The sequence below is a fragment of the Octopus bimaculoides genome, chromosome 6 (assembly GCF_046866305.1).
Source record: "Octopus bimaculoides isolate indiv1 chromosome 6, ASM4686630v1, whole genome shotgun sequence".
Classification (NCBI taxonomy): Eukaryota; Metazoa; Mollusca; class Cephalopoda; order Octopoda; family Octopodidae; genus Octopus; species Octopus bimaculoides.
This window is the reverse complement of record NC_142933.1, coordinates 8,090,645-8,117,001: the sequence shown is the minus strand read 5'-3', so window position 1 is coordinate 8,117,001 and position 26,357 is coordinate 8,090,645. Positions and strand designations below refer to the sequence as shown.

Genomic DNA, 26,357 nt, shown 5'->3' with positions numbered 1-26,357 from the left:
AAAGCCTCAATGACAGGATAGTAACAAGTGATTAGAAGACCAACCTCTGGCAAAATGAAAGGCAGCATCTACTCTGGAGGGTATTTGAACTCGCAACTAATTTATCTGAACACTGCAAAATCATTTTGTCAGTTATTACAAATTCTGCTGAGTTAATGAGTTAACGAAGGAAAATATTTTTTTAAAATTCAGACTTTGAACAGTATTGCTGCATTATCATCATTGTTTAACATCCATTTTCCATGCTGGCATGGGTTGGAGGGTTTGACTGGAGACCGGCAAGCTTGTGGGCTGCACCAGGCCCCAATCTGATCTGGAAAGGTTGCTACAGCTGGACACCCTTCCTAATGCCAACCACTCCGAGAGAGTAGTGGATGCTTTTTACATGTCACTGGCATGGGAGCCAGTCTGATGGCACTGGCCACATTCAGATGGTGCTATTTACGTGCTACTGGCACAGGAGTCAGTTGGGGCAGGGGGGCTGGCACCGGCCACATTCAGATGGGGTTTTTTCATGCTACTGGGACAGGAAAATGTCGGGGCTGGCATGAGCCACATTCAGATGGTGCTTTTTACATGCCACAGCCGCAACTACCTTGCAGTTAATTAGATATAATCAGAAATCAAAATCCAGTAAACTAATTAAAATGTAATTGTTGGAAACCATTGGAAAGTGCTGTTACTGCCCTCCTTTTGTCGATTCTAGTTGCTGTGGGCTGAACTTGAAATCAAAATGTAAAGATAACTAAATACAAAGCATTTGGTACATCATGATTAATTAATGCCATTTTACCTTCGTCAGTGGAACTTAAAATGGAAAATACTGGGGAGAAAATATTCAGCACCTTCAAGTCACAGCAAAACAATAATTCAAAACCAGTGGCACGTAAAGACATTCAAGCGAGATTGTTGCCAGTGCTGCTGGACTGGCTCCTGTGCAGGTGGCACGTAAAATACACCATTTTGAGCATGGCTGTTGCCAGTACCACCTGACTGGCCTCCGTGTTGGTGGCATGTAAAAGCACCCACTACACTCTCAGAGTGGTTGGCGTTAGAAAGGGCATCCAGCTGCAGAAACTCTGCCAAATCAGATTGGAGCCTGGTGTAGCCATCTGGCTCACCAGTCCTTAATCAAATTGTCCAACCCATGGCAGCATAGAAAACAGACGTTAAATGATGATGATGATGATGAAAACTAATTTTTCAAACTTTTGAAAATATGAATTTACTTGTGGGAGGAGAAAAAAAAGGTAAAAATTGAATAATTTAACAATGCTGCTTCCCTTACAAACCACTTCATACATGAACAGACTGTTTTATTCACAGAAGAAAACTATTTCTTGTTTATCTTAGTTTTTAGAATAGGTTTATTGTATCCCTTCGTGCATGTCTTGAGATGTAACTTAAAGGGCTGGGGCTAGGAAAGACCATAAAATAATATCTAGATAGAAAGAAGTGACATTGAGTTCTGGGATCAAAGTTTAATGTTTCTCTTGCAATGTGTATGCATGTATATATATATGTATGTGTATATCTATCTATCTATCTATATCTATATATATGTATGTATGTGTGTGGAAGTCACCAAGGAAGTCGCCAAAATGACAAGAGCTATTATATACAAGGGTCTGACACAGGCCAATAAGAGAACCTACAAGAAATAGCAGTCAAACTATCTCCAAAAAAGACAAATATGCCTAAAGACATGATTATTGTAGTTGATTTAGGATGACTTAGGTTAAACAAGAACGACTTAATTTTGTTGAAAATCATCCTACACAGAAGAGAAAAAGCATTTGTTGGAGATAAATATTTATAACTTACTTGCATTTATTAGGTTGGTTACAGAAACCTTGCAGTGGATGGCAACCAGCCAGACAGATTGCTAGAAAAAATTTCAAGAAAATTTTAACATTAAACATATTTCTAGAAAATGAAAATTAAAAAGAAACCCTACACCAAATTTTATAACCCTGACCAACACAAGCAGAAGCCTGGTTAGAGATACTGAAACCCAAGGGATCTCAACCAAATGTCCCTCACTTCTTGGAAAGGTTTGTCTTGCACCCCTTCAAAGCTAATGGCATTTAATATGAAACAGTTTTTAAGCTCTGATTTTATCAAAACATTAAACTGTTGTTGATTGTGATTTGTAGGTCTCTGTAGATTCAGACAATTCCTAGATTATTTTGTCTTAAAGGAGAACCAAACCCAATTTCACAAATGAAATTAAAACACACAAGGTTAAATCTACAAAAATAGAATATAAAGTCTGCTTACAATATATATATATATATATATATATACACACACACACACACACACATGTATATATATATATATATATATATATATATATATACATACATACATGTATGTATATATATTACATATACTTTCCTTCTTTTGTTGAGTTTCCTGAAATCTCCAGCCCCACTCCCAAGAGGGCAGGGAGAACCAGCTGATGTTAAAAGGAATTATTTACTCCTTGATCCATATTGTCTAAGTAATCTATCCAGAAGCATTAACCTCATGTATGTGAAGGATTGCAATGGTGGAACTAGTGACCAAATTCCCCAAGATACCAATGCATATAAACACACACACTCGAGTGGAACCACCTGTTTACTGCAGTGTAAATGACAATCTCAGGTGGAATCAGCACAACTTGTGTGACAAGGGCTGCCCATAGTTTTCACTGACCCAATTTCACTTATGTTGTCATGGATTAATGTGAGGCTATGGTGGAGGTACTTGCCCAAGGTGTAGCACATTAAGACTAAACTGAAGACCGTCAAGCAAAACCAAACTGGTCTTGCTCTGATACCAGTAGTAATTGCAAAAAAAAAAAAAAAAGCCCAATTAAGATAGTAATGGAAGGCAGTGCAATTAGTTAAGTAGGTGTTGTCATGTTTAACCAAGATTAATGATGGTATCATTGCAGAGGAAACAAAATACTGGAAGAATTTAGAATAAGAAACAGTTGCAAATAACTCCATTAATCATAATGATTTCCCAACTGACACAAGATAGACATTGTATAATATTCAATACAAGACACACAAAAATCCTATGTCTCTTTTTTTCTTGTTAAATTTCTTTTTCAGTTTTTCTTTCGCTCTAATCTCATCATGTAAGAGTCCAGTTTAACCATTTAAAACGTCAGAAAATTAATGATTTTTTGATGCATCTCGAACAGGAAATTCTTGACTTTTGAAAATCACATTTTAACTGGAGGGCCAAGATTATTGGTAAAATTTGCTATGTTAGAATTAGCAGCCAAATCTCTCTCAAGTTACACAAATGTCTTAAAAATGAAAGGAAAGTGTTTAGATAATGTTCTGTTAGATTAGCCACCAGAATAAGGAACTGCTCACAATCAGAGAATCCAGTTTCAATGCAGATCAGAAAAATCAGAACATTGAACAAAAGACCTTCTGTTATTGAGTTCCAGGTCTCTACATTGATTGCACATCCCATGACAAGGTCAACTTTACTCTCATTCTACTGGGGTTGATGGAGACTAAAGAATGCCTTTAATTTTAGACCTGTTGGATCAGTGGTCATTTAGGGCAGTGGTTCCCAAACTTCTTCAGGCTGCTGCCTCCTTGGTTCTAAGGTCACATTCCTTGTGCCCCCCACCCCCACCACAGACCATTTTCTGCAGCTAATTCAAAACAGCATTTCACAAATAAGACTCAACCTAATTAACCCCCCTTTTTTTTTTTACATCAATTGCCCCGTTTTGGTCACCATGTTATTGCCCGATTTTTCTTCAACCCCCTCCCCATGGATTTTTCCACTATCCCCAGGGAGATGGTACTGCCCACTTTGGGAACCACTGACTCAGGGTAACAATAGAAATCTCAAAATCTTAAGGTCTATAGAAATACTAACACTGCCTCACTCGACCCACTGTTCTCTGTGGTTATAGGACAGGGTCAGTGAAGTATTTGTTTAGCTAACCTGAATGGAGGATTGATCAAAAGAATTTTGGGGAAAGAGTTTTTTAGTGGTTGATTTTTCAAGGGGTAACAACAAAATGGTCCTTACGTTGGTCACAATAATCTCCTTTCCATCCTGGTAAACATCTCCTCTGGCCCTCTCTGGTACACTTGTAATGTCCAAATTTATCATCCCGTGGCCGGCATACTGTGTTACACCGCAACCCATAATAGTTCTCATTGCAAATAAAACGGTAATTGAAGCTGAATTCAACGGGTTGTTCAATGTAGCTGAACGGCCGCCAATTGGAACTAACGTCCAGGGCTTCTGAAATAGCTACACTACTAATCAGCTGCCGGTGAGGACTTTCTAGAAAAGAAATAAAGAAATATTTAAGGGAAAAAGAAAACATACAAAGAACATGTATAAGACAGAGCAAGGGTGGTGGGGGAGGAGAGAAACTGAGAGAGAGAAAATCTGCAGACAGAAAAAAAGTCAACATGTTCATCTTTTCAACAATTCAAATGTCCAAGTTTAACCTTTTTGATTCCGACTCGGATTGCCTTGGTTCTGTGATCTAAAAACCTTTCATGAAAATTTCATGTTAATTTATGTTAATTTATGTTCAAAACATCAGCTTCATTATCTTCTATCTTTTACTTGTGTCAGTCAGACTGTGGTCATGCGGGGGCAATGCTCTGAAGAATTTTTAGCCGAATGAATCAAACTTAATGCTTTTATATATATATAAACTTAATGCTTTTATATATATATATATATATATATATATTTTAAAGCCTGTTACTTATTTCATTGGTCTCTTTTGCCAAACTGCTAGGTTACAAGAACGTTGACACACCAACATTGGTGGTCAAAAAGTAGTGGGGGACAAACACACATGTATTCTCTCATTTGTCATTTGACTGTGGCCAAGCTGGAGCACCGACTTTAGTCAAACAAATCGACCCCAGGACTTATTCTTTGTAAGCCTAGTACCTATTCTATCAATTTTGTCGAACCACTAAGTTACAGGGACGCAAACATATGCACACACATACATATATGTACATATATACAACAGGCTTCTTTCAGTTTCCGTCTACCAAATCCACTCATAAGGCTTTGGTTGGCCCAAGGCTATATAAAACACATGCCCAAGGTGTCACACAGTGGGACTGAACCTGGAACCATGTGGTTGGTAAGCAAGCTACTTACCAGACAACCACTCCTGGGCTTCTTTTAAGTTCCACCTACCAAATCCACTCTAGGCTTTGGTAGGCCTGAGGCTATATAGCAGAAGACACTTACCAAAGATGTCCTGCAATGGGACTGAACCTGGAACCATGTGGTTGGGAAGCAAACTTCTTCCCACACAGCCATGCCTGTGCCTACAAAAGTATTTTCATAAATTCATTGGTTTCAAAAAGGTCAGTTTCTGAATTACTAAAATATTTATCATCGTTTAATGTCTGTTTTCCGTGCTGGCATGGGTTGGACTGTTTGACTGGGGACTGGCAAGCCAGGAGGCCTCACCAGGCTCTAATCTGATCTGGCAAGGTTTCTACTGCTGGATGCCCTTCCTAACACCAACTACTCCGAGAGTGTAGTGGGTGCTTTTTTACGTGCCACCGACATGGGGAGCCAGTCAGGCAGCACTGGCATCAGCCACAGCTACAATTTCCATTTAATTGTGATTTTATTTTTGACTGATTTTACTTGACTCAATAGGTCTCCTCAAGCACGGTGTGTTGCCTGACAAATCAAAGGTACTTCTTTAATGGGCTGGTTATGCAACACTAGGATAGGCTACAGCTGTGATCCCACTTTACTTGCCGTGTCTTCTCAATCACAGCTTATCAAATATGTTTTTACATATTTAATATCTTAACAATTCAGAAACTGAAATTCAGATATCAAACAAGTCAGTGACACTGTTTCTACTTTGGAAATGGTTATAACATGTTGCATATATTAAAAGACAGTTTAGCTCTTTGGTGTCTTTAGCAAGTGTCTACTGCTGTAAGCATTTGAACCAAAGGTCCAGTTTGTGGAAAACCTTGTGTTAGATTTCCTTGTAGTGGCCCCATTCAGGATTACAAGAAATAGCAGTCAAATGTCCTTTAAATCACTTCTTACCAGCTTAGAATGGAGTATATGGAAGAATGTGGCCAGAAAAAAAAAAACTTTATGACAGGAATCTTCCTAATCCTAAGTCCAGAAGAAATACCACCCTAACATCTAAACAGAAACACACAATGATATATTCCCAGATACATTATGTCTGTGAGGAAGTATATAACCACAATTGAACTTCTGTCTGCAGGTTTGAGAAACACTGCCAAGTTAAACAAACATCACCGTCTAGGGTCATTAAAGGAACTAAAACAGTAAAGCACTAGGAACCCTTACATAAACACAGCATACAAAGATCAGTATTGGACCCCTAGATCTGTTGTGCCTCTGGGGAGGGCCTTGTTTTAAGATAGCACCACCATCGTCAATAACACTCGAAATGTACAGAGATAATCTTTCAAATATTGTTTATTAAAATCAAAACTAACGACTGTTTACATTAAGGGAGAGTGGACACCCTTTCTTGTCTGTAGGGGACAGTTTCATCTTCATTCAAATCTAAAAGGAGTCCCTGGGAAACAAAAGAAAAGAAAAAAAAGCCCTAAACAAATTGAATAAAATCGTACAGCTTTTATCTTCATTTAACCCTTTCGGCATGGCGGATACATAAGTGTAACAGTCAAAAATTTTACAACCTAAGTGATGCAGTATAAGTACCACTCCAGTTTTTCTGGTAAGTTCGAAGTACCAGACATATGATCAGAGTGTATGACACTATGACAACTCAAAAGACTCCCATGCGTTCAACTCGCACCCCCACCATTACCGACTTGAGAAAAAATTCCGGGCTGAAAGGGTTAAATATGGATTTGGAAATTTTAGGTTTTATTAATTTTCTCAGTTCAGATGCATCTAACAGCTTCTAGTGTACCTTAAGTTCACCACTGGTACTTAAAGTTACTAACACCCGTTCCACAATCACCCGACCTGCTAGAAATGACAGCCAAATCTCATTCAAGTCGTATCTTACTGCTTTAAAAAATCCATTAGATAAAAGAGGTCCTAGTTACACGGTGGTGGTTAATAGGCTTGCCGAGTCAGGCCTGATCTAGAACAAAACAATATTTAAAATAAAAATAAAATAAACGGCAGGTGTAATAGAAGTCCAAGGATTACTGCAGCTTAAAAAAAGAAGAGCGAGCAGGCAGAGGGAGGGGAAGCTTTATCGCTTTGTTTGCCAAAAACATAGCAGATGTATGTATGAAAAGCCCAGGAGAACTCCATAGGGGAGTGAGAGATGCTGTTTAGTTTCAGTTCAGTCTCGACATCATACAAAAGGTAGCCTTGGACATAAAACGGTCTTAAGGCCACGGGGGGGGGGGAGTGTAGATTAAAGGGTGGCTTAGCTGTTATTTCTAGTACAGGTCATCCTCGTTAGGCGCAAGCACATGGAGTGGTTTTAAGACGAAAAGCACGGTTTCTTTTAAAAGGAGTCATGTGTACCCAATTCCTGTCTCTACCCTTTATCGTAAAGCGTTATCTAACAAGTTATCAAAACTTATAAAAGAGAGGGAAAGGGAAAAGAGAGAGAGAGAAACAAAACACAAAGGCAACCCACCCCCCGTCCCACCCCACCGGGCTATCTGTTGGACAAGCTCCATTGTGTTTTAATATCGGTCTGTTGTTGTTGAGGGCCGTGTGATACCCAACCTGTTTCTCTCGTTGCACCGCCGCCGCCGCAGCACAAGCCACACGGAGTAGCAGAAGGAGGTAGAGTTTGTAGGCTGACTACTGTAACTCCAACAGAAAGCCACACAAACCAACCACCTGTCGCTTCTCTCGACTCACACAAATTATTTTGTTTTTATGTTATATACTATTTCTATTTTAGAAGTTGTTTTTGTTGTTGTTGTTGCTAAGTGCTTTTTTGTTGCCTTTTCATTTTATTTTATTGTTTTACCTATCTGCTCGACCTAGAACTATCTGAAAATCATTAAACAAAAACAAAAGTTTAATAGAATAAAGAATATTTGTAGACACAAAATGTAATCAGGTATATCATTTAAAAAAATAATAATGCTTAACACTAATATACACAACTGCACACACACATTTGCAGACAGCTATATACATCAACACAATAATGGTTTCGAATTTTGGCACAAGGCCAGCAATTTCGCGAGAGGGTGTAAATCGGTTACAATGACCCCCCCCCCCCCGCGCTCATTTGGTACTTATTTTATCGACCCCGAAAAGATGAAAGGCAAAGTCCACCCCGGCAAATATAAATTGGTGAGCAATCAGAATGGTTGGCACGCTAGGCAAAGTGCTTAGCAATAGTATTTCGTCAACCTTTACGTTCAGAGTTCAAAATCAGCCGAGGATGCTTTTCGCTTTTTCATCTTTTCGGGGTCAATAAAATAAGTAGCAGCTGAGCACCTGGGTCGATCGATGTAACCGACTACCCTCGTCTTCCAAAATTTCAGGCCTTCTGCCCATTGCAGAAAGGGGGACCTAACCTATCTGATGTGTGTACCCATAAATTTTTACAAAAATTGTGGCTGTGTGGTAAATAGCTAGCTTACCATGGTTCAGGGTTCAGTCCCACTGCGTGGCACCTTGGGCAAGTATCTTCTACTATAGCCTCGGGGCCGACCAAAGCCTTGTGAGTGGATTTGGTAGACGGAAACTGAAAAAAGCCCGTCGTATATATGTATATATACATATATGTATGTGTGTGTGTTTGTTCCCCAACATCGCTTCACAACCGATGCTGGTGTGTTTACGTCCCTGTAACTTAGCGGTTCAACAAAAGAGAGAACGATAGAATAAGTACTAGGCTTACAAAGAATAAGTCCTGGTGTCGATTTGCTCGACTAAACGCGGTGCTCCAGCATGGCCACAGTCAAATGACTGAAACAGGTAAAAGTGTAATCAAGAAAAATTCTGTATTTAATCTTATTAAATATAGAATACAGAAGGGAAAGGGTGTCTGCTCTTAAGCAACCACTGGTCTGGCTATGGTTTGGTTTTATCAGTCATCAACGAAGAAAACTTAGAAACCATGAACGTAACATTTTAGAATAACTGAATATATCGACAGGGTGTATATAATTATACTCTTTTACTTGTTTCAGCCATTTGACTGTGGCCATGCCAGAGCACCGCCTTTAGTCGAGCATATTGACCCCAGGACTTATTCTTTGTAAGCCTAGTACTTATTCTATCGGTCACTTTTGCCGAACCGCTTAGTTACGGGGACGTAAACACACCAGCATCGTTTGTCAAACGATGTTGGGAGGGGGGGGACAGACATACACACATATATATATATATATATATATACGACGGGCTTTTTTCAGTTTCCGTCTTCCAAATCCACTGACAAGGCTTTGGTCGACCCGAGGCTATAGTAGAAGACACTTGCCCAAGGTGCCACGCAGTGGGACTGAACCCGGAACCATGTGGTTCGTAAGCAAGCGACTTACCACACAGCCACTCTTACGCCTAATATGTTAAGCATGCTGTAAAAGAGATGGCAAAGATGGAAGACTTTCAGGGAACTGAAATACTAGTCGTGTAAAAACGGTGGCAGGAAACGGATTAAATCCTGAAGAGGAATTTTGAAAGAAGTATCTTTAAAATTAGTTTTTAAGCATCGAATGGCTGGGGGGGGGGGGGTCCACCTGTTAAAAAAAAGTGATTGAGAATCACTGCTCTAAACAACGTCCTTTTCAACAACTAGTGTGTGTGTGTAATCTTGTACACACAGTCATCTCTTTCAACAAGCACAGTGAAGTCTAACTGATGAGGTCACAATAAGACTGGAACATCCTGCGCTATTTCTCACACTGAAGTAATTACAATAATGCTTGTTAAATAGTTTAACCTCTTCCAATACGATTTTCTAGTTAGGTTCCCTGCACTGAATGTAAAAGCTTATTGCAATGAAACTCGATTTCATAGATGAGGGCATGGCTGGGTGGTTAAGAAGTATACTTTGCAACTACATGGTTATAGGTTCTATCCCACTGAGCAGCATCTTGGGGCAAGTGTCTTACTATATGGCCCCAGACTAATCAATGCCTTATAAGTGAATTTGGTATACAGAAACTGTGTGGAAGCCTATCACGTGTCACCCACCTGACAAATTGTGTTGGTTTGTTTACATGTCACTTAGCATTAAAGCAAAAAGAAATCGATAGGAAGTACCAGACTTATAAAGCAATGAAATCAGTTTTGATAGACTCAACCATTCAAAACGCTGCTCCAGCTTGCCCAATGCAATGTCCAACCGCCATGACCCTGGGTCATTCCCCCCCATCAAGAACTATGATTGAAACTCGTTCCAGCCATGACCATTCCTTCGGTTTAAGAAGTATGTGTGGCTATAAAAACAGAGCAATGTTATCCAACATGTGATTTGACTGCTATTTCTAGCAGGTCAGGGCTTCCCTAGTTCAGAACTAGGATGGTTTCCAATTTGGTAGAGTTTCTTTGGAATCCTTGTCCTACATTTAAATAGGAAACTATACTGAAGAGGTCAGTGTCTATTGTTGTTGCTAGAGGGGATGGTCACAATCGGAGCAAGTTTGATCATGTGTGTATTACAGAAAACTATAACAAATTCACAAACAGTGTAATAATTAATCACAGCTGTAATAATTAATCACAGATTCGATCAATAGAACAGCTTTTGACTTTAGATATCAATCAGGAAGATTGATGAGGAATTGGAAAACGTTTGTGGAGGGCAGGTTTTACTTGGAACAAATAAAGCTTAACCCTCTAGCATTTAAACAGCCCATAATTAATCCCAACAGTGTTTTATGTTTAGACCAGATAGATCTGGCCTCTCGCACGTACCCAGCAACGACATTCTAAGATTACAATCAAACGATCAAAATCTTGAAGCTACGAGATAATGAATGACAGCACCCAAAGGATGAGGAAACGAACCGCAAAAGCGATATCGAATCCCAGAATTATTCCAGTATTTCCAGACTTAACCAAACCTGTGGCTATCTTACAACTGGTTAATTACTTGGGACAACTCGAAAAAGGATTAAAGACGAGACGAAGAGTCAGTTTCAATAACATTCTCACACATCGCAAAGTCAACCCCTCCAAAATTTAATGTTAAGGGAATAAAATAGGAAAAAAAAACATCTTTTCCTTAATTCCTATGAGAATGGAGGGTGGGGTAGGGGAGTCTCGTAAAAGAGAATTTGAAAGCTGAAATGATAACTTATTGAATAATTATAAAATAAATATTTTAGCAGCAATGATTGATCGAGGAAATCGATTTGCATTGAAGCACATTGATTATGAAAGTATAGGTAGAGAGAGAGAGAGAAAGAGAGACGGAATTAATTATCTCGAGACTGATTGCCATAGAAACCGAGACAATAAGAAATTGATAAGCAGTTAAAACATTTATCACATAAGACTTTAGAACAGCGGAGGGCTGTGACACCTGATTGAAATATGGCCTTGGTGGAGCAAGGTGACATTTGAGGCAAAAATGAAGGCAATGAAAGATTTTCCATGTTCGTATAAGACCAGTCAACAAGGGAATTTCCACGTAGTAGCTTGACCTGGCAGAAATAGCAGCTTAATCACATTATCTTACTGGAACACTTAGAATAATGTAGCACTGCAAAACCCCCAAAAGACAGGACGACCACAGCTGGGATGTCTAACCATAATCATTCATGTACGATCAGCAAATAACAGGAATCAAAGACAGGGAAAAAAAAAAAAAAACACGATCACTCGGCTTGCTAGAAATAGCGGTCAAATTCCTACAATGACCGAAAAAAAAAGATTAGATATAATAGTCCCAGACTCACAAAGACAGGCTGGTCAAACAGCATCTGATCAATGAAGACCTGTTCAATGTGATACGTGGGTATACACACACACACACATTAAACATGTTTAGAGACATTTCAAACTTTAGCGAGTAAAATTAAGAATACTCGAAGGTTGTCTTATGATAGTGGACTGATATAAATGACCCAAGGAAGGAAGGAGAAATAACCTAGGCACGGTCTGAACAACGAGGGTCAACCATGAAACCTCAGCAGGTTGTTAGTCTTCAACATTAAAAATAACATTAAGACTCCCCACAACACACCCTTACCCCACAGACGAGACGGTCAGAGGTGGCTCGTCTCTGATCATAAGTTGATCTCTAAAACTAAGTGTTACGGTTGAAAAGAAATCTGCGATTAAACGGAGAGAAGACGATTTACAGACGAGATGAAGTTTAAAAAAATCAAAATCTAAATTAAAATTGGTGACTGGATCGAGGAAAAAGTAAATGGCGCCCTTCTCCACGTGTGTCGGCCTCAACGGTAGAAGAGGCGCAACTAGTGATCATTTGGTGGCGGGCAAAAGCAATGGAGAGAGAGAGAGAGAGAGAGAGAGGTAGAAAGGTAAAGAGAATAACGCAACGAACCAAGAAAATAATAATAATAATAATAATAGAGGGAGGGAGAAACCAGTAACAGTTCAGTTAGCACAACTGCTGCTACCTTGACGCACTTTATATCATAAAGTGTACAAACTGGGTGTGTGTGTGTGAAAGTTTAGATACAGGTTTAGATTTAGTACCAGGTCAGCCCTGATCAAGCAGATTCTATGCACCAGACCATTCCGACCATGACAACAGGCTTTGTTTTTTTTTTCTTTTCGTTTTGGCAGACAGTATTGTCTTAGATTTACGTTAAACCCCAACTGAGTTTTGCTTCACATTTAAGGGGACTTATTTCTTGCGATGAGAGCAACCAGTGGAGAATCCTTGGGAAATATAGACGACATGGATTTATCTAAAGAAAGTGTATAAACCAGTAACTCCTAATTGAGCAAACCTATGATCAAAGGCGCTCTAGCCGTGGCCGTCCTTGGTTATGCCTGGAGGAATACATTATACAAATATGCCCTTCTTTTTGATGACATGATTTAAGGGAGATTGGGTTATTTGAAGCAGGTTTGATCAGGGAAACACGAAACCACCAAATGAACTCCTTGAATCCATCAGTTAAAAAACAACAACACAATCACATACATACGCACACGTGTGTGTGTGTGTGTGTGTGTAAACTTACTGGCGTGGTGCCTTCCCAAAAATGTGTAGGTTCAGTTTAAAGGGATGATGACACGGTAATTGAGGAAGCGCGAGTTATCGCTCAAGGGAACAAGCAAGCCGTTGCAGAATTAACAATGCACAGCACAATCAGAGTGCACGAAGCATATCATTAAATTGCTTCCATCTTCCTCTGGCCAAGCATTAAACTCAAACTCCTATGTTATGAAATGTTTCTTTTAGCGCTTTACACGAGAGCCACAGGTTGTTTATATGCACACACGCATTCGACAAGAGGCTCAGAGATTCGAGACAGTCGCTGAACCCAAAAGAAACAGACAAAATCTTCGTCAAACCAAAGACTAGCTGCCATTTTTAAACGGAGAGCACCCTTGGGTTATGTTTGGAGATGATCACCGTCTATTATAGATCAGCTTAAATCAGAGTTAATCTGCGGGGATAAACAATAACACTTTACTGGGTTGTTACACAATTTTGATAGAGTGGAGACCTATCGCATTTAGAATAGGTCGGCAAGACGACTAGGTGAAAACAAGATCTGGTCTACCAGGTCAACAGTTCGGATTAGCGGGTGACGATACTCCAACGTACACACAGGCTTCAAATGGAGTCGAAAAGTTCCGAACCCTTATCCTCAGATTAATAGTAATGGTTTCCGAATTAGATACAAGACAATTTTGAATGAAGGGGCTGATCACTTCAATATTTCACCGATATTTTGTTTTATCGGCTCTAAAGGAATAAAAAGCAAAAGTGATCCCGGCGGGATTTGAACTTAAAGCGTTAAGAGCCGGAAGAAATAGTTCAGTGCATTTTCGCCGATGCTCTACCGGCTTTTTACCTGTCTGAAACGAGACATTTTTGGTGGTGGTGGTGGGGGGGAATGGAAGGACAGTGGATTAATATCTAACCAAATAGTTAGATGCTTGGATTCTGTGGTCAAAGAAAAATCTCAAGTCAATTCAATCGTCACTCTGTCCCACCAAAAACCTGGTCCGACATCAAACGAGAGCGGACTTCGTTCGAGCCACCCTGGCACCAAGTAAACGTCAAATCCAACGTGTTTCCCACCCAGGAACAACAGGGGGGGGGGGGGCGCTGCTACAATTTCCGTCAACCAAATTCCATCAATATGGCTTTGATTAATCCGAGTGTTGTAACAGAAATTATCCAATATGTCCACACACACACACGGATTGAATCCGACCCCACAACCATTGAGAAATAGCAACCAAATCTTCCTTAAAGCACGCCATACAGTTTAAAAAAAGATGGAGGGATAGTCATAGCTATACTGGGCCAATTAGATGGCCCTTCATCATGATCAACGCTAAACCAAGGATAAAGAATAGGAAAAAACAAACACAGCTATGTGGAAAAGGTCTTCGCAGCCTCCTGATTCCGAGTTCGATCCCACAGCAGTAGTATAAAGCTTGTGTGTGTACACAGGTAGGACTATTGTTTTAGCTTGAGCATTAACTTAGCAGGCTGGCGAAGAGAAAGTGCCGAAGCCGACTCGCCCCCCCCCCCCCACTCAATGCAGCAGTAGCCCAGCATGGCTGCAGGAAAAGAATCACTTTCTACTCCATCACCATAGCAACAGTATACTGTTCATAAAAGCTTAGAGCAAGTTTGCTTCTTTCTCTACAGAAATGTTATAACAGCAGAACGGAAACACATGCAATTGGTGATGGTAAAGGGGCGGATAAAGGTATGCATATATATATATATATATATATATACATACACACACACACATATGTACATACACACAACATATACATACACAGCATATATATACATACATATTCACAGCATATATACATGCACACAACATTTACATACACGATATATTCACAGCATATATGCATACACACAACATATACATACACACAACATATAGAGACAGATTGTACATAAACCTAAAAGTTGGAATATTTTAACTCCAACAAAGCTGTGTCTTGGATCTAAAAGCAATTACCAAATATATTCTTCCTTTCAAGAAAAATATTTTCATTAACCTAAAACTTGTCTTTCAAACACAAAAACGTGCTATAGTCCTAGATATACTAGGCATCGGAGGTAAAGAATACGTACACCACCCATTTTCGGCGTAACAAAAACCCTAATCCTAACCCCTAAACACCGGGTGTACATATTCTTTACTTTCGCCGTACTAGGCAACAAAAAGAAAATATACAGCGTGGTCATGGCTGGATTACAGTTGCCGGGTGCTAAACAATCCCCCAACGTTTCGTATGGGTTTATTTACTACTCAACAACACTACTCAGCATCTCATTCATTTAACCGAGTCAGGCAACGATTCAAGATGGATATTACACACACACGAGGCTTGCTAACAGACAGTTTGTGCGTGAGTAAGAGAGAGATGGACAGTGAGAGAGAGAGAGGGAGAGGGGTCAGAGAGAGAGTGAAGGGGTCAAAAGGGAGAGATAGAACAGAAGCATGAAAGAGAGGAGAGCGTATCGTGAAAAGCAGCCCTGACGAAGTGTAATGTGTTATAGTAGTAGCTGGAAGAGGAGGCGGGTGTGAGAATTCCCACCCGCCGCCTCGGCAATAATTTCCAAGTAAAATAACTTACCATGTGCCTGTCCATTCCGGATTTTATGCCAAGCTTCGATGATCAACGAGAAGGACCTCTTCAAAATAAAAATTCAAAAAAATACACACATATATATATATATATATATACTTAAACGTTTTTGTGGTAGACATGGAAGGAAGGAAGAAACAAGAGACAAATCACACACACACATTGTTTTGCAACCTATTCATCATTGTTGCAACTTATAAATAAAGAGGGTTGGGGACTGGATGAGTCCTCGAGATGGTTGAAATAGCGAAAGAATAAACCAAGGTTCGACCACCCGTGGATTGTACAAATAATTACGGGACTCCCACTCTTCCAGCGATTGCATTTTCGTTATACTTGTTCCTTAAGAGATCGATAGTTTAACAAAGTAGCCTGGAGTCGGTTGTAATTGACTGAAAGAAAAAACTTCTGTGGTGGTAGTCCAGCTTGGACTGCAATCCAATGATAAAGCAGTAAAAGAATGATCATTCAGGTTCTCTTTGCCGCTTACACCCACCCTCCTGTTTGAGTTTTTTGTTTTTAAAAGAAGTGGGGAGGCAACTAAATAGGCGAAGGTACGAATACGTACACCCGGTGGTTAGTTTTAGGGTTCGGGTTTCTGTTACGCCGAAAACCAGTGGTGTACGTATTCTTTACAATTATGTTCTTCAGCCTCTCTTCGAAAATGAAGAGGCTCTTTAAAAGCTTTGCCTCTGGATGTACTCAGTCGGCAAAATGAATTTATTTGCACTTGGACCAGTGTCCTAGGCAACGAAGGTTCGATTCGTTAAGAAGTTTTACTCCGAAAAAGGAATTTTTTCTCTTCGAGAGCAAAATAAAAACAAAAAGACTGATATATCCAAGGGGACCCCAATGGGATCACACTGCAACAAACACTAAAATTCACCTCACCTCACCTCCCAAAACATCAATTTACGAAGACTGGCTCAACTGTCAGTGAGATGATCATGACTGGAACGCTTTCGACCGTACATCTGGTGGATGGGAGAGGACTTGCAACTGCAGTGTACAAGGTCGGCTAGAGATGCCGAGTGTGGAAGCTACTCTCTGTATGTCGGATATTAAGCGACGAAGTAGCAACGAGCTCTGCTGGTAATCTAATCCATATCATAATTATGTTGGTGGCTATGGAATAATAAGAACCGTTTCTCTAATTTTAGAACAAGGGTCATTGTAACGGGAGGAGATGAGTAGATTACACCGACCCCAGCATTTGACTGGTACTTTATTTTACTGAGCGAAGTCGACCAGGGCGAAATGTGAATTCAGGGCCTGAAGGTCGGGAAGAATGCTAACGATTTAGCCAGCTCGCCACCTTAATAATGGTTTCAAAATTTTGGCACAAGGCCAGTAATTCTGGGGGAGCGGATACGTCGATAAGATCGACCCCCAGTACTCAACTGGTACTGATTTTATCGACGCCTCAATGATTTAAAGACTAAGTCGACCTCGGCGGAATTTGAACTCAGAACGTAAAGACGGACGAAATACCGCTAGGCGTTTTGTCCGGCGTGCTAACGATTCTGCCAGCTCGCCACCTTCATAATAATAATAACTTCTGACAGTGATTCTAAACTAGCAGATATGAATAAACAATCTGCCAGACCACAAAGATATTCTTGGGAAATGCAAACATCAGTAGACAGGCAGACGACACACATGAAAAACTACTACAAATGAACAGTAAAGCACCTCAGATGTTGAATGGAATTAGAAGAGATTGAGACACAACGACAATTGTTTTATACAATAAATGTATTTACAGAGAGAGAGAGAAAAGAAAATCACAACTTACCGGCCACGAAGACTTGATCAAGAACTTCAACGGGTTGGTAAAATTAGGTAAATCCTGAGAGAAATCTATAACATTACTCCCCAAAACTGGTGACTCTGTGAGGGCAAAAGAACACTTTTTCCCCGAGACAATATTGGCCATGTAATGCGTAAGACATATCCGAAAGAAGGTAGAACACGCCGTACAGTTGTTTCCAGCTTGGCCGGTGGCCACCACATTATTACTGCAACAGTTGCCGCTTTTTAGTAATCCCTTTGTATTCCTGAAGGATTTCAAATGTATTTGGAACATCCCGGTGCCAAGGACCTGACCAACGTGGATAAACAAACACAAGACAAAATTAAAACTTTTTCGACATTCAATGGTTTATACACAACACAGAGCAAAAACATACACGGTGAAACACAGCATGTATATATATATATATAAACACACACACACACACACACACACAAAACCTGCGAATTAACACAGGCACGGACGAACAAGGACACGTTCGATAGATTAAGGGAAAATGTAAACGCCGATAGACATGAAACAAAGAAGTTTAAAGTGGTTTCTTTAATTAGAAATTATTATATATATATGGATATACACACCGTTTTAACTGTGTTCCTTGTGTGTATACATATACATATATATATACTTCTCAAAATACTATTATACATACACGTGTGTTAATATTTATTATAAACATTTTACTCTAGTCGTCATACATAATGTGTGTGTGTTTAAATATCTTTCTTGGGAAATCTTAGGCATGCATAAATATGCCTGTAAATGTATATACATGTATATACATACACACAATGTATACACGGTGAACCAAAAGTACAAGAAAAAACGAAACAAAGAGGAGAGACAAAGATGGAATGTAAGAGAAATGAGGGGTGGGGAGCAGGGTATAGGAGGGAAAAGGTGAGGAGAAAGAGAGAGAGAAGATGCTCTGCAGGAATTAAGTGTGAAAACGAGAGAATTCAAACGAAACCAAAATATTGAGAGAGAGAGAAACGACAAGGAAAGACAGATGGAATGCAGAGGAAGAAGGGAGGGGTGGGGTGGGTAGAAGAGCTTCAAAAGAAATTAAAAGAGAACAGAGAGAAAGAACGAGAGAGAGAAGGAATTAGATGGAATGTAGGGGTAGCAGGGAGGGGCGGGTGAGAAAGAAGTAGAGATGGAATGTAAGAGAAAAAAAAAGGAGGGGGAAGGTGGGGTGGTGGGTGAAATATTTCAAAGTCAACCTGAAGAAAACCGACTGGCCCTGCCCTCAAAGAAACGACACTCACCTGCTTGAGAGTGATTAGAACCAGAATACTGGCCCAAAGTAGTGCCGTGGTCGAGCGCATCCTTGTTTCTGCTGGTTCAAGTCGTCGTCGTCGTCGCCTGCTGCTGTTGATAGAAATGTCTAAAGTAACAGCCTCGGTCTGGCAGCAGCTTTACTGCTTTGACTCCGCCCCCATACAACCTGATTGACAGCACAAACTGGAAAGATATGATAATTAGTGACAGCAGGCAAACACACAGAGAGAAAGGGGAGACACAAGAAATACACACACGCAAATAAATATAAATATATATACACATACAAGCAAATAAATATATATATATACACACATATCTATATAACATACACACACGCGCAAATAAATATATATTTATATATATATATATACATATATACCCACACATATCTATATAACATATACACACACACGTATATATTAGCTGCAAAAAGGAGAGGACGAAAGAGAACCGGAGAAACTTACAGAGAAAATAACATGGATTAAACTAGAGAGAAAAGAGTGAGTGAATATATTTTGAAATATGTAAGGGGATGGATGTGAATGGACTTCGACAGAGTGAGAAAGAAAGGACGGGTGTGAAGGGAAGAGAATTTAAGGAGATTGATTAATATATGTGTGTGTTTGTATATAAAGAAAAAAAACAACATTGTATAGGAGGGATTTAAGCAGGAGTTTCATCCTTTTAAAAAAACTTTTCATTATTAAGCCATTTAAGAGAGAACACACACACACACACACATACATAATGTAACAAATAATGTGCGCGCGCGAGAGAGCACAAACACACGTGCGCGTATGCGCGCGGCTGGCGAACTCCTGTTACACGAAGCCAGCTCGAACACACGTACACAGAGACGAGACGAGACGGGCGGGCGGCGGCGTGCTGACACATGAGCAACTCCAGGTACCGAACACACACACACACACACACACACACACACAAAGTAAGCAAAGAAGCGTGCGGACACTGGTGGTGGCGGTGGAAATAGACGAGGGAGGGGTGGAAATCGGAGAAAGAAACCAATCAAAATCAAGTAATAACTTTTTAAAAGGTAACCCCCCCCCCTCTACAATACAGAGGACAATTTAAGCTGTTTATTAAAGAAGGGAACACTTGCTCTGTGTGTGTGTGTGTGCGCGCGCGTGCGCATATTGGGGTTTGTGGCAATGTGATTCATTAAATATGAGTGCGAGGGGGCCCTCTCTAACAATAACACCTTGCGAAGGAGATATGAACTCACCTCCTTCACAAGTTCAAATCCAACTCGCCGCTTGCCGGCACCTGATGTCATCAGTCGGCCAAAGAGCAGCAGCGCAAGGTGTGCGCGTGCGGCGCTCCAAACCCGACATCTCTCCCCTCCGCAAACCCGCCAATTTTTCTTTCATCGAAGTTCTTTTACTCGTTCAGTGCAAGTCGGTAAGACGAACGTTCGATTTGTAATCGATACATTATAAACTCAAACCGAGATAGAAAATAAATGCCGAAAAAATGTTTATAATTAAACAAATTTTTGGTGATGTAATAGTCTTCATCCTTTTTTCGTTTGTGCATTAAAGGTGGCATTCAATGAAATGGTTCTGACCGGGAACCGAAATTCCGCTGCCGTCGCCCATTTCACGAAGTGTTTTACTGATGTCAAAAGATTCACAGAATGAGGAACTCTAAAAGTATTTTTTAAGCAACACCACTAAAACCATGTGACGAAATTCGTGGATTTCCTACAGAGATATTTAGAACGGGGAGAGAGTTTTCATTATATTCTACCTCGGTTCAAATATTGGCATTTTTTCATTGTATAGAAAAGTGAGGCGACCTGATGAAACGGCGTGCTCACCAACGATGTAAGTTTTAAATATTAAAATGAGCGGTTTAAATATTTAGAAGTTCTCAAAAAGAAAAAAAAAATGTACAAAAACCAAGAGAAGGAGAATTCTTAGGCTATTTTGTTTTATTTTCAAATTTTAGGAAAACAAAAAACAATTGTTTTGCCCACATTTGATTCAGAACTAAGAATATTTCCAAGTGAAATCTGTACAATTTAGTGTTCAAGTTTAAATTAAACGTACTTCTGGTGAATTAATGGAAGCTAAAAGCATCGAAAGTTCTTGTGTCGCGCCGGTCAAAACGTGTGGGCCGGTTGCTGAGAGACCCATAAATCCGACTTGACAAATATTTTCATGTGGACTGGCCCGAATTTTTTTTTTTTTTTTTTTTTTTTATCGTTTCAGTCCATAGTCATGCCATTTTATTTTTTAGTGCAGTTTCCCCTCCCATTTTTTTGTTTGTTTCTTTTCATACAATAGGGATGGTTTTGTGAAGGCGATAATTTGGCTGTTATTGTTAACATGTCGAGTAACCGCATTGTTAGCTTCAACAGAGAAACTTTTTTTTTACGCGACAGCAAAGGTTGTGGCGCGGGGGGGACAGTAGAGAAATGCGAGTAAGCGAAATGCAGTCATGCGAAACGGCCTGACACACGCCGATAGGAACCTTCAGTCGCATGCGAACTTGTCGCGGTTCACTCGTTTGAAGAGAAACGTTCAAAGTTTCACCCGGCCTTATTTATAAATATATATATATATATAATAAAGTGAAGTTTTAAAAGCTTTTAAAAAGGGTAAAAATTAACTTACATATTTTTTAGTAAATATAAGCCAATGATATGTTGATGGTAATCCGACAAGTACGTGATATATGTGTGTGTGTATACAAGCAACACGTAGTCGAAGCAGCACGCGTGTTTAACGAACAATAAATAAACAGAAAGCCACACAGGTGTTCCCAGTAATAACAATTGGGAGGGAATTAGAGGGAGGTGTTCAGACAGACAAGGATAAGTGACGGGGGGGGGGGGCACAAAATATATATATACATATATATATATAAAAAAAAAAGTGAGGTGCAACAATGGACTACGAATAGTTTTAAAATATCGCTACAGAAACGAAGTTGAACGGATTATTAATAAAGAAATTCTAATAGACACAATTCTAATAATATTGTTGAAAAGTTTAACAGTTTGTATAGCCATTCTCCCCGCGTTCACCCTGACGGTCGGGGACAGTTAAAGGGTTTTTGTATCCAACTAAAATTTAAAAACAAATATTGGCTTTTAGAATCCTTGGGCTGAAATAATTATCTTTTCACTGAAGTTAATAATGCCCTTGAGAAAGGCATGAATGTCATTGTAGTCCCCACTATTAACTTAAACAATCTAATTTGTCAGTAAATATTTTTTTTTTTCTTATGCACATAAGAATTGTTAACTTCGACCTTCCATGTTAGTCATGTCCAAGTTATCTTTACTTTTTATTCGCAAGATAGAAAGAAAAACGAAACCAAAAAATGGAAGATATATAGATACAGTGTGTGCTCGCGTGAATATATATATATAAATATATATATATATATATATATATAATTTATATACATGTATGTATAGAGAAAGAATATAATAACGCGCGTCTCGTCTTAAACAGAAAGAAGACTGACTTACCTATTATTATAAACGGACGTCTGGTTTGGACCTTAAAAACAACTTCTAAGTGGTCATTACATAAACTAAAAACACAGAGTTTTTTTGGATTAATTTACTAAGACGGCTTCTAATAAAGTGATGTATCAAAAACAATTAAAATAGCCAAACTTCCTAAAATGTTTGTTCGGTAGTGTTTAGGATGTAATATATAACTGTTATTTCTTTCTCTTCCACTCCGGCTTCTGGGTTTTTTTTTTCTTTTCCCATTCATGTAAGTGTGCGTCACACGCAACAAGACCTTATTATTAGCAATTTAGTTTTAAACTCTAATTGACAAGCATTACTATACACGAGAGCCACTAGCGTATAGATTACTTTATAGACATACCAATAGGTAAGTATAAACACAACTGCGAGTGTGTAGACTTCGACACACGCGACTAATAGATACATATGCATTCATGTATGTGTGTGTTTGCTGTAATGTATATATATATATTTTGTATGTATGTATGTATATCTGTTCCTTTCTTCTTGGTCTGGATTTACATAAATTCAGCTGCCAACCAGAAGGAAAAGAGAGGAAAGTAATTTCCCATAGAGATGCACCTGCCGTCAGATCTCTACAGATATGTAAAGTAGGTGTTCCTTATTTGGCAGTGATCTCGCGTGGGGGAAGAAGAAGAAGGAAGGCGACGAGGCGGGGTATATGTATAAGTATATGTGTGTGTGTAAAGAGAGAGAGAGAGAGACATATAGAGAAAGAAAGAGGGTAAACTAGAGAGGGGGAGGGAAGAGAGAAATTAACCATCGGATGGCGAGGGGAAAGGGGGCGGAGAGAGAGAGAGAGGAAAAGAAGAAAAAAACAAGAGCAACCATCACAACAATAGTCCATACCAAGTGAAGCATGGAAAGAAAAATAGGCACAAATAGGTACTTGTTAGAGGGGAAACAAATAAAGAAAGAAAAGCCCGGGGGGGGGGGCGTGATGGATGTGAATAAATAATTAAAAACCTGCATATATTTTCACATATATATATATGTATATGCATATATATATATAAGCAAAAATGCAACTTCCAAAATCTCTCTCTCTCTCACACAGACAGACATACACAAAATAGTTTAAAACCCAAACGGTGACCTCCGCCTAAGCACACACACATTCATTTGCCCCTCACTATCTCGTAAAGTACCTGTATATTGTGTACCGTGCCCTAAAACACACTCAATTATAAATACTGGGCTTATTTATCCGCACGAGTGTCTATTGTCCTGTTGTTGTTGTTGTTGCCGTTCCAGCCCGTCCTATGCCATCAGCCCTTACCATATATATCGATCTAATTATCTTCTATCTGTTACGCCGTTAATTAGCGATTATATACGCAAGCTGTCTGTTTTCTCTGTCTCACCTTTTCCCAATTTGATTTTGTTTGGAGGAATGAAGAAACGACCAACAAAAAACTTCTAAATTTCGTTTTAATAATAATTACGATGTTGACGAGGGCGACAACGATGAAGGGCTCAAAAGAGTGGGGCCGTGCAAAATAGGAAAGAAAACAAGAAACAATGGTGTTTGATTCATTTACTGACCGTCTCCTACGCTGGCATGGATTGAGCATCAATGATAAAGACACGTTAATAAATTAAAATCTATTTCGAATATAGAGGAGCATTAAATCAGAAACTCTCCCTGGTTTCAGTGGAGAGTGACAGAAGCAGATACTCCACCCTTTACTTAAACAAGGGACCAATTACCATAGCAAGGTAATCCTTCAGCTGTGGGCAGTACTTTTTTGCAGCTACGTGGCCTGAAGCGATGAGAAATGAAGTATCTTGCTTAAGCACACAAAAAGCTGTCTGGTCTAGAAATCGAACCTACACCCTTTTGAAGGTTAATCCAACACCCAGACTAATATACAACGTATTAAGTGAGAACTATAAATAACAGTAAGAATAGAGAACAATGGAAATAGTGGGGGGGGGGGGTACAACCAGAGTAATCCTGGGTATTCCACACCAACAGCTGTGTAAAGTAAACCCATTTAGCTAGGACCCATTTCACCACTGCGACCCAGCTTTTGTCAGTTTAATGGAGGGCAGCAGCTCCCCTTCTTTCCCTCCCTTCTTCTTCAAGTATTTTTTGAAATGATTGATGAGGACTTGTTACAAAGCTTCTTTGCCACAACCACCGAGTAGAGGATGGCTACCTGCTCTTCCTTGTTAGAAGGTTCTTTGGCTTGGATCTTCATGAATACACTCAGCTGATAATCTCTTTTCAACAGAAACCCCACAAAACAATAATGTGCTTCTTGGACATGTTTAGTTGGGGCTCTAAAGTTCGGGAGAGTTTATTCCAAACAGGCCAAAGAGTTTGGGAAATTGCCCATAATACTTGATCTGAAAGTCCTCCAGATTGTCCTCATCAACACCCAGAAGTGCTGCCAAGACATCACCATTCATACCCTCAACTATCCCTCTACAGAATGCAAGAGCTGGTTTTCCACTCACCCCCATTATCCAGCTGGTAGAATACTGTGAATGCTTTGCAACATTTCAGACATCAAACACCCAAGTTCAGTCTTTGGTTGGTGCAAGACTAAAAAAATCAAAGAGTTCGCTTTAAGAGAAAAAAAAAAAAATCACATGATTGGTAACGACACCTGTTCCACCATCCAGGAATCTGTGATGTATCCGTCACCATGACAATGATGTCACCTGTGTATGTAGATATAATTGATCTGAGTCTCATTCCAAACAGGATGATCATCAATGTTATCAACCTCTGCAGGAATAGCTCCACTGCTAAACTGTACAAAAGAGACTGAGTTGAATTAATTACAGGTACACTGAGGTAAGATCTGATACCGACAGGTCACATCAGGTGTAGATTGTCATTGATATATGTGGTAGTAATTGCACTAATTTGTGCATCTCTAATTGTAAAAGCCCAACCTCTAAGTCAGAAAGCACCTTTATCAAAATCTTAAAATGCTGAGTAGACTTATGGGCTTAAAGTTATCCATTCCCCCTCAACCCCTGTTCAAATCCTTCTTCAACAACACCATCACTCCTCAACTCACACAACAAGGTATGCTCCCTGTCTATCAGTAATATCAATAGACAGCTGCTGGAAGAAGAAGTGGTATCCGGGAGATGAAGAATCTGCCTAGCTCCTACATGGATGACCATGTCAAGTCTCTTGAGAATTCCTCTTGACGGCAGCACCTGCGTGTGACTATAAAATAATCTCAGCAAGTAGTGCTGCTGTGACAAGAGGAATTTCTGTCGGGGTTTCAGTGGAGCCCAGCAAATCTTATCGATATCCAGGGACACCTGCTCCACTGAATCTAAACAAAATTCCCAACACAAGCTTGAAGTCCTTGTAGGAACATTAAGTCTTAGGTAGGACACCTTCTTTCCCGGTTCTACCTTTTTCATTGTGATACCATTGAGACTCGGCAGTGTGCTGTCATTGTCCCAGTAATTTACCCTTTGAGATTCCTATCTTTCTGGAACAGCGCTGTCATGCCACTTAACCTGGGCTAACCAAAAGAGGTGCAGATTCTATAACCAATAAAAAAAGAAGGCAAATCAGTGTATCACAGTAATGTTGGTCTTAGTGATTTAGGGACTCATGAGCATTCAGTAGGTATCCTTGTTCCCTGGCCAACCCCAGACCACATGCATTTACATATCCCACTTTCAATTGTGATATATTGGTTTGTGTAAAGATGGGGAAATCCACCTACCTTGTTTTTTGACTGTGGATAATTTAAAATTTCCCAACATCTTATTCTTAGAATACATATTTATTTCTTTATTGCCCACAAGGGGCTAAACATAGAGGGGACAAACCAGGACATACAAAGGGATTAAGTCAATTACATTGACCCAGTATGCAACTGGTACTTAATTTATTGACCCTGAAAGGATGAAAGGCAAATTCGACCTCAGTGGAATTTGAACTCAGAACATAAAGACAGACGAAATACTGCTAAGCATTTTGCCCAGCGAGCTAACGATTCTGACAGC

The 26,357-nt window shown here is 39.6% G+C and overlaps 1 protein-coding gene and 1 long non-coding RNA gene across 4 annotated transcripts in view; one reads left to right on the top strand and one right to left on the bottom strand.

Annotated features, from left to right (window-relative positions):
• The window catches only part of LOC106868910 (uncharacterized), a 130,001-nt gene that overhangs the window by 20,837 nt on the left and 82,807 nt on the right, over window positions 1-26,357 (bottom strand). Inside the window, exons 1-6 of one of the 3 annotated variants that reach the window (XM_014914370.3) lie at window positions 22,341-22,983; window positions 18,826-19,021; window positions 17,540-17,845; window positions 15,733-15,790; window positions 4,054-4,314; window positions 1,825-1,885 (exon numbers count right to left, since the gene is read on the bottom strand). In XM_014914370.3, the coding sequence (XP_014769856.2) occupies window positions 1,825-1,885; window positions 4,054-4,314; window positions 15,733-15,790; window positions 17,540-17,845; window positions 18,826-18,885 (746 nt within the window). In that variant the 5' untranslated portion in view covers window positions 18,886-19,021; window positions 22,341-22,983. Of the gene's footprint in view, window positions 1-1,824; window positions 1,886-4,053; window positions 4,315-15,732; window positions 15,791-17,539; window positions 17,846-18,825; window positions 19,022-21,477; window positions 21,676-22,340; window positions 22,984-26,357 lie in introns of those variants that run through there. The other 2 variants (XM_089353380.1, XM_089353379.1) reach the window with 2 other exon arrangements.
• LOC149134921 (uncharacterized) lies at window positions 14,725-20,685 on the top strand. The gene is made up of 2 exons (XR_016242156.1): window positions 14,725-14,840; window positions 20,401-20,685. It is a non-coding gene; the product is annotated as an uncharacterized LOC149134921 (long non-coding RNA).